General features: G+C 38.4%; 1 protein-coding gene across 1 annotated transcript in view; it reads left to right on the top strand.

Annotated features, from left to right (window-relative positions):
- The window catches only part of LOC100593752 (E3 SUMO-protein ligase RanBP2), an 83,163-nt gene that overhangs the window by 22,005 nt on the left and 52,070 nt on the right, over positions 1 to 9,088 (top strand). Inside the window, 3 exon segments of the mRNA XM_030827923.1 lie at positions 4,815 to 4,882; positions 6,473 to 6,584; positions 7,018 to 7,170. Coding sequence (XP_030683783.1) covers positions 4,821 to 4,882; positions 6,473 to 6,584; positions 7,018 to 7,170 — 327 coding nt within the window. The 5' untranslated portion in view covers positions 4,815 to 4,820.

Below are 9,088 nucleotides of genomic sequence, written 5' to 3'. Positions count from 1 at the left end.
CGCCTGCCTCAGCCTCTCAAGTGCTGGGATTACAGGCGTGAGCCACCGCACCCAGCCCATTTTAGGCATTCTGTACTGGCTTTCTATTGTGCTCCTCCAAAACTGTTCTCAGACACTTTGGTTTGCCCCTCATTCTCTCAGTGCTGTTATTGCAGTTTTTGTTTAAATGAATATTTAACATTTATATAAATATAAGGTAATATTTTTGCATTTGAATTGCCGTTGTTGTGCAGTTTTGTTTTTTCTGGACTGAATAATTGCTTTATTTTTTGGTTTGCTTGTATGTTGTGTTACTACTTGTTTACTTAACTCAGCAATTTAAACTATCAAATGTGGTCAACTGGTCACTTAATTCAATTCAAGCTTAAACATTGATTGATTGATTGATGATTGTCTGTCTACCTGGATCCCTTACTAACTGACTCCTCAACCCGGTTGGTTTTTCTTCCCTCTTGCTACACAGCTGTGCTCTTGGGGCTTCCCTTTATTATCAATTTGGATTCCTTCATCTTTTTTCTGAGTTAGACCCTTGTTTCTTGTATCTCATGTCCTCTTGATTTACTTTTTTTGTTTTGGTGAGCATAGTCTCACTTGCTTTGAGGAAAGTGGATGAGAGGGTTTTTGTTTGTTTGTTTTTGTTTTGAGACAGTCTTGCTCTGTTGCCCAGGCTGGGAGTGCAGTAGCATGGTCGTGGCTCACTGCAACTTCCCGGCCTCCCAGATCCAAGCGATTCTCCTGCCTCAGCTTCGAGTAGCAGGATTAAGGTGTGCGCCACCACGCCCGGCTAATTTTTTCTATTTTTAGTAGAGATGGGATTTCACCATGTTGGTTCAGGCTGGTCTTGAACTAATGGTATGCCTGTAAAACGTCTTTACTTAATTTAGTTGATCATTTGGTTATCGAATTCTGAGTTTGAAATAAATTTTTTCTCAATTTTGAAAGCATTGCTCCATTTTCTAGAAGTTCTGTTGTTAGAAGTCCGATGAGATTCTTGTTCTTGGTAACTTAAAGGTTTTCTGGAAATGTCTTTTCAATTGGGAAACTCATTTCTTTCAGTTCTGTAGCATTTCTTGTATTATTTCTTTGACCATTTCTTACCCTTTTTTTAATGATGTTTACCTGAAAGCTGGAGTTTCTCTAATTTTTCTCTTATTCTCCTCCTCTTTTGTTTGTTCTGTCTTTTGAGAGATTTCCTTACCCTTAATGTTCCAGGGGAAGAAGATGGGGGAACTCATGGTTCAGTATCTAGACTTTTCCTCATTGTCCTGTATAATCACAGCCTTCACCCTTGTTGGGACTCCACAGATTTGGAGCTGATCAGATGGGTTTGTTGAGAACAGCAGCTTTTTTGGAGGATTTTAGGGGATAGGAGATTCATTTGACTGTGCAAGATGGGCGACAGTGCGAGACTCCGTCTGAATTTAAAAAAAAAGAGAAATTTAGAACTGCATAATGAAAAAGTAAGCCACAGATACTAAGTTTTGGACAATCGCAATTACAGTTACATCTCTGTCTTACTGTGCAAGATAGAGATGATGTGGCATCTCTTAGGGTCTCACTGTTCCTGTTTTCAGCCCTACGTCAGTTCTTGATATTTGGCAGCTTAAGTGAATTCAGGTATTTGCTTATAGTGACATCTGCTGTCATGGAAAGAAGTACTGCTTGAATCAGATACTGTCCTGTTTACATAACATGGGCTCTGCTCTTTCCTAGTTGTATATCTTTAAACAAGGCATTTACCTGCTTGAGCTTCAGTTCCCTTGTAAAATGAGCAGGATAGAGGCAAAAGATCATATAGAAGAATAATTTATAAAGTTGTTTAATTATCTTAAGATTGTCTAATAACATAGTTGGAAGCAAAGAAGGTAATGGAATTATTTTTCTATTATGTTTTGGCATTGTACCTTGAATCTGTTTCTTCATTTTGAAAAGGGGGAACTGGCTGGGCACGGTGGCTGACGCCTGTAATTCCAGCACTTTGGGAGGCGGAGGAAGTCAGATCACGGAGGTCGAGAGCTCGAGACCATCTTGGCCAACATAGTGAAACCCTCATCTCTACTAAAAATACAAAAATTAGCTGGGCATGGTGGCATGTGCCTGTAGTCCCAGCTTGTACCCGGGAGGCAGAGGTTGCAGTGAGCTAAGATCGAGCCACTGCACTCCAGCCTGGCAACAGAGCAAGACTCCGTCTCCAAAAAAAAAAAAAAAAGGAAGGGTGGAACAAGCCTTGTTCCTTTACGTGCTGTCCTATTGTGTATTATTTTTGTTAAGATTGCTTATAGTTCTTTTTTTTTTTTTTTTTTTTTTTTTTTTTTTTTTTTTTTTTTTTTTTGAGACGGAGTCTTGCTTTGTCGCCAGTGCTGGGATTGCAGGTGTTAGTATGGCATTGAGCAACGTTTTGTAATTTAAGCATACAAGTCTCTCACCTCCTCGTTTACGCTTATTCCCAGGCATTTTTTTCTGTTAGATGCGGTTGTAAATGGAATTGCTTTTTTAATTTCCTTTTCTGATTGTTCGTTGCTGGTACAGTAGTCCCTTCTTATCCACAGTATTGCCTTATGTGGTTTTACTTACCTGCGTCACCCGTGGTCCAAAAATATTGAATGGAAGATTATATAAATAAACATTTCATAAGTTTTAAATTGCAAACAGTTCTGAATAACAGATAAAAATCTCACAGCCTCCTGCTCCATCCTACCCAGGACAGGAATCATCCCTTTGTCCAACATATTCACGCTGTATGTGCTCCCCACCCTCTAGTTACATACTAGCCATCTCAGTTATCAGATCAACTGTTGGAGTATTGCAGTGGTTGTATTCAGGTAACCCTTATTTTATTTAAAATGGCACCAAAGAGCAAGAGTAGCGATGCTGGCAATTCACATATGCCAGAGAGAAGCCATGCAGTGCTTCCTTTAAGTGAAAAGGTGAGTTTTTGACTGAGGAAAGAAAAAAGATCATCTACTGGGGTTGCTAAGATCTATGGTAAGAACATATCCATGAAATTGTGAAGAAGGAAAAAGAAATTTGTGCTAGTTTTGTTGTGACACCCCAAACTGCAAAGGTTACAGCCACAGTGTGTGATAAGTGCTTAGTTAAGATGGACAAGACATTAAATTTGTAGGTGGAGGACACAAACAGGAAACATGTTTCGATTGGTGGCAACCTGGTTTGGTACTATTCATCGTTTTGGACATTCACTGCGGTCTTGGAATTTCAAAAATAAGATGGTTGAGTAGCTGTATACTCTTTATCACATGGATGGAACATAATCTGGTTGTATCAGCACTTTTTTTTTTTTTTTTTTTTTTTTGAGATGGAATCATTCTGTTGCCCAGGCTGGAGTGCAGTGGTGCGATCTTGGCCCACTGCAGCCTCTGCCTCCCAGGTTCAAGCGATTCTTTGCCTCAGCCTCCCAAGCAGTGGGGATTACAGGCGTGTGCCACCATGCCCAGCTAATTTTTGTATTTTTAGTAGAAAGGAGGTTTCTGCATGTTGACTAGGCTGGTCTCGAACTCTTGGCTTCAAGTGATCCTCCCGCCTCAGTCTCCGAAAGTGCTAGGATTACAGGTGTGAGCCACCGCACCCAGCCTGGTGTGTATCAGCATTTTGGACTTTGGAGTTTATGTGACCAAGGAGCCAGGCTGTGGACCTTGTTTATTATTTGAAGAATTCAATATTTATTTCTACCTTTTTGACTCCTTGACTGTAAAATACTGATCTGATCTGTAGAGAGAACAGTACATGGACCAGGGAATCCTCAGTGCCTTAATAGATCCTAAGTACTTACTTATTATTTCCCATAGAGGCTTACACATGGTAGGAGAAGAGATTTCTGGAATACCTTTCCTCCCCAAAGAAAGCTGGTTTCTTTTGTTTGTTAAGTGAGAGAGTGGTACCACAGGGTTTCCAAGATTTCCAAGGCTGATGAAAAATTCTTAACTTCTGTTGTCTGCTTGTCTTGCTTTCTTGAATTTATTTTTTGTATGTATGTACTTATTATTTAGAGAGAGGATCTCCCTGTGTCACCCAGGCCGGAGCACAGTGTCACAGTCGTCACTCATGGCAGTGTCAACCTCCTGGGCTCAAGTGATTCTCCTTCCTTGGCCTCCTGAGTAGCTAGGAACACAGGCATGCTCCACTATGCCTGGCTATTTTTTCCCCCTGGAGACAGGATCTTGTGTTGCGCAGGCTGGTTTCAAACTCTTGGCCTCAAAGCTAGCCTCCCACCATGGTCTCTGAAAGTGCTAGAATTAAATAGAATTAAAGATGTGACCAACTGCACCCAGCTTATTTATTATTATTATTATTATTATCATTATTTTTGGGAGATGGAGTCTCGCTCTGTCACCCAGGCTGGAGTGTAATGGCACGATCTCAGCTCACTGCAACCTCTGGCTCACTGCAACCTCCACCTCCTGGATTCAACTGATTTTCGTGCCTTAGCCTCCTGAGTAGCTGGGATTACAGGCACCCGCCATCATGCCTGGCTAATATTTGTATTTTTGTAGAGACAGGGTTTCACCATGTTAGCCAGGCTGGTCTCAAACTCCTGACCTCAGGTGATCCGCCCACTTCTGCCTCCCAAAGTGCTGGGATTACAGGCATGAGCCACCACACCCAGCTCTATTTTTTGTTTTATGATAGGAAATTATAAAACATGGAATTATGCATTTTTCAGGCTTAAAAAAAACTGTTAAGTGAATGAAAACGGCGTATTTGAACGTAAACTTAGGACAGATTTTTACTACTTTTGAAAAAATGTTGGAAAATATTTCTGTATGAAAAGTAAAACAACTTTTAATTTTTTTTAGAAGTCAATGAAAGGATTCTATTTTGCAAAGCTGTATTATGAAGCTAAAGAATATGATCTTGCTAAAAAGTAAGTACAAACTAACATGTATTCGTTGTTTTAAAATCAATGCCTTTTCTCATTTTCTTCTTTGAAATAGGTAAAAATATGTTCTTTAGTAGTTCTTCCTAAGTGTATTCTGGAATAAGGGATTTATCACTCAGACTGATGCTAAGGCCCAGCCTAGATTCCATTGAGATTGAAACTGTAATTAGTGTTTTCTGCATGCTGCTGCTTGTTTATACCAAGGGCAAGAAATTGTTTGGCTTAAAACACTTTTTCTAAAAATTGTCTTGTGTTGGAGTAAAAGAGGACCATGCCTATATCTTAATTTATTTTTGGTTAGATATCTGATACCTTAATCAGATGGAAAATAGCAATGAATAAAAAATTAAACTGTAATTGTAAGGCAGGAGAATAGCTTGTATAAAAGATCTTTAACTGACACAATATGTGATGCTCTAAGGCTCTAGCCTAGGGATAAGAAGCTTGGTGATTCTGATTTCCTGACTTGGAGTGGATTAAAGCAGGAAATTAAGAGGGAGGCAGGCTTTTTTTTTTTTTTTTTTTTTTTTGAGGCAGTTATCTGTCTCTGTTGCTCAGGCTGGAGTGCAGCAGCTGGCTCCATCTTTGCTCGCTATAACCTCTGCCTTCTGGGCTCAAGAGATCTTCCCACCTCAGCTCCCCAAGTAGCTGGGGATACAGATGCACACCACCACACCTGGCTAAGGTTTGCATTTTTTGGTAGAGACAGGTGTCACTGTGTTGCCCAGGCTAGTCTTGAACTTCTGAGCACAGCAGTCTGCCTGCCTCAGCCTCCCATAGTGTTGGGACTACAGGTGTGTATTACTGCTCCCAGCTGGGAGGCAAGCTTTTAAAGGCATCCAAAGGAAGATGGAAATGCTGGTAAGAAAGGAAAATGATGGTACATAAATTATGTAACTAGCAGCACTGTGACTGTTAACTCTTGTACCTTTTTAATGTGAGACTTTAATCCCTTAGTTTGGGTCTGGCTTAATTTCTCTGATCGTAATACTGTCAAGGAACCTAGAGGGTATTTACTTATTTTAGTTGTTACTTGATTTGAGAAATGGAAATTTCCTGTATTTGGTACTGTAATAAGTAATTTTTCTTGTGTTCGATTTTAGCTGGATATAATACTGTTAGAAATTACTTTCTTGCTTAAAGGGTAAATATATTTCCCTTTGTTGTTTGGGAAATTGTTGCTCTTTAGTATTTCGCATTATGGTAACTTTAAAAATGTTTACTATAATCACTTCTAATTTATTTGCAAAACTGTTAGTGCTTTACTAAAATGTGATCAGGAAGAAAAAGCAATTTATATGTTCATTTCTTATGTGTGGGTAACACTGGAGAAAAATTTGGTAAATGTGACATTTAATGGTAAAATGAGTATGTGGTCAACTCTATGTACGTGTTTTTAAGTATTACCCATTTCTTTCTATGAATACTTTTGAGTTACCTGCATAAATAGTGGTAGTCTTGAGTAACAATATAAACGAGTTTAGTGGTCGTTTTGGTTTAAGATGTATTCTTCGGTTAGCATTTAAAAGTACAGTTCTAAGTTTAATTTACTTTTGTATTACTTTTAAAAAACAGATACATATGTACTTACATTAACGTGCAAGAGAGGGATCCCAAAGCTCACAGATTTCTGGGTCTTCTTTATGAATTGGAAGAAAACACAGACAAAGCCGTTGAATGTTACAGGGTAAGTAATAGGATTCAAATATAGCCTTTGCAAAGCCAAACACGTGATGCCCAGAGAAATTTATATAAGTAAGTCAAATATATTTTATGAATATCACAAAACAGGCATTGGTATCATAGTCCAATTACGTGACACAGCTTGGAACAGATTTAGAATTGTTTAACACCTATAAATTGTAAATCTAACACTGTCAGGAATGGTGTTCTTTTGTGTTTTTTGCATTCAAATGACACAAATATAATTTTTATTTGATTAATTTCCAGAAAATTCCAAGACACTTTTATTTTAACACCTTTGAAGTAACGTGTTTTCTCTAGAAGTAGAATTTAAGGGTTGGAGTGAGAATTTTTTAACCTTTGTATATAAGTATATATACTCCTACATACATACATACAATTTATTTACTAATCTTTAATTTCTTTTCTGATATTAGCGTTCAGTGGAATTAAACCCAACACAAAAAGATCTTGTGTTGAAGATTGCAGAGTTGCTTTGTAAAAATGATGTCACTGATGGAAGAGCAAAATACTGGGTTGAGAGAGCAGCTAAACTTTTCCCAGGAAGTCCTGCAATTTATAAACTAAAGGTAAACAAACAAAACATAAAGGGAGAAAACTTAAGACATAACCATTTCTGGCCGGGCGCGGTGGCTCACGCCTGTAATCCCAGCACTTTGGGAGGCCAAGGCAGGCGGATCAGGAGGTCAGGAGATCGAGACCATCCTGGTTAACACAGTGAAACCCCGTCTCTACTAAAAATACAAAAAAAAAAAAAATTAGCCGGGCGAGGTGGCGGGCTCCTGTAGTCCCAGCTACTTGGGAGGCTGAGGCAGGAGAATGGCCTGAACCCCAGGGGGCGGAGCCTGCAGTGAGCCGAGATCGCGCCACTGCACTCCAGCCTGGGCGACAGCAAGACTCTTTCTCAAAAAAAAAGACATAACCATTTCTAATATTTGGAGTTTAAATTACTTTTCAGTAGCAAACCTTAAGCCCAGGTGTTTGTGTTTCCTTTAAAATTTTTCTTTTAAAAAGTTTATTAAAACCTTTCTGAGCATCTGCTGTCTTATTAGGCATTGTTATACTTTATAAGTGACATCTCATTTACCCTTCTGGAATAATTAATATTTTAGAGATTTTACAGTTTAGTAGCTGTAAACTAAGTAAAGCTAAGATATACATTAAGTTCTGTCTGGTATACAATTTTTGCTTCATTAAGTGAAAATTACCTACAGGATGACAATTTAGGGATATTTTAAAGAAGAGTTTTCTAATAACTATTGTCTGAAAGTAGAAGGGATTATATTTTGAGATAGTAAGGTTTTCAAGCAAAAGATAAAAGGTAGTTTCTGTAGTATATAAGATGTAATTACTAAAAATGACAGAAAGTTCTTGCTAGTGTGTTGACTGGTCCTGATATTCTTTATAGAGTAAAATACAGTTTACTAAGTAACTGTTCTGGAGAAAATCTACACAAATAAGTTTGGCCAACATTTAAAATGTATATTGTAATGTTTTATATATTAATGTATACTTTACTGTGTATGTACAATATTAAATTATAAATGTATATTTGCCTTTAGCCTCCTCCTACCCCCATTATATATGTTTCTGATAGAAATTTAAAAAATTTTAATTTTGAAATAATTATAGATTTTTTTGCACAGGCAGTTGCAAAGATTGTACAGAAAGATCCTATATGCTACTTCATTTTTCCCCAGTGCTTATACAGGTTGAGCATTTTAAATCCGAAATCCTAAATGTTCCAAAATCTGAAATTTTTTGAGCACTGACATGATGCTCAAAGGAAATGCTCATTGGAAAATTTTGGATTTCAGATTTTCAGATTTGGGATGCGCTACCTACTAAGTATCCTGCAAATATTCCAAAGTCTGAAAAAATTCAAAATCTGAAATACTTCTGGTCCCAAGCATTTTAGATAAGGGATGCTCAACCTGTTTAACCGGACCAAAGCACAATATCAAAATCAGGAATTTTGACATTGGTACAATGTGTGTGTATAGTTTTCTTTCATTTTATCATGTGTAGATTCATACCACCGCTGCCATCAAGATACAGAACTACTCTGTTACCACAGAGATCTTCCTCATGCTACCCCTTTTGTAGTCATGCTACTTACTTCTGTTCACTATGCCTGACCTCGGGCAGCCATTAATCTGTTCTCCATTTTTATACTTTGGTGATTTCAAAATGTTATGTAAATGTCATCATGAAGTGTGTGAGTTTTTTTTTCCTTTTTTCATTTTTTTTGAGACGGAGTCTCGCTCTGTTGCCCAGGTTGGAGTTCACTGGCGCGATCTCGGCTCACCGCCACCTCCGCCTTCCAGGTGCAAGCGATTCTCCTGCCTCAGCCTCCCGGGCAGCTGGGACTACAGGCACATGTTACCATGTCCCGCTTATTTTTGTATTTTTAGTAGAAAGAGGGTTTCACCATGTTGGCTTGGCTGGTCTCGAACTCCTGACCTCATGTGATCTGCCCGCCCCAGC

This window comes from Nomascus leucogenys, chromosome 14 (assembly GCF_006542625.1).
Source record: "Nomascus leucogenys isolate Asia chromosome 14, Asia_NLE_v1, whole genome shotgun sequence".
In the NCBI taxonomy this organism is placed as follows: Eukaryota; Metazoa; Chordata; class Mammalia; order Primates; family Hylobatidae; genus Nomascus; species Nomascus leucogenys.
This window is presented reverse-complemented; position numbering and strand designations above follow the sequence as displayed.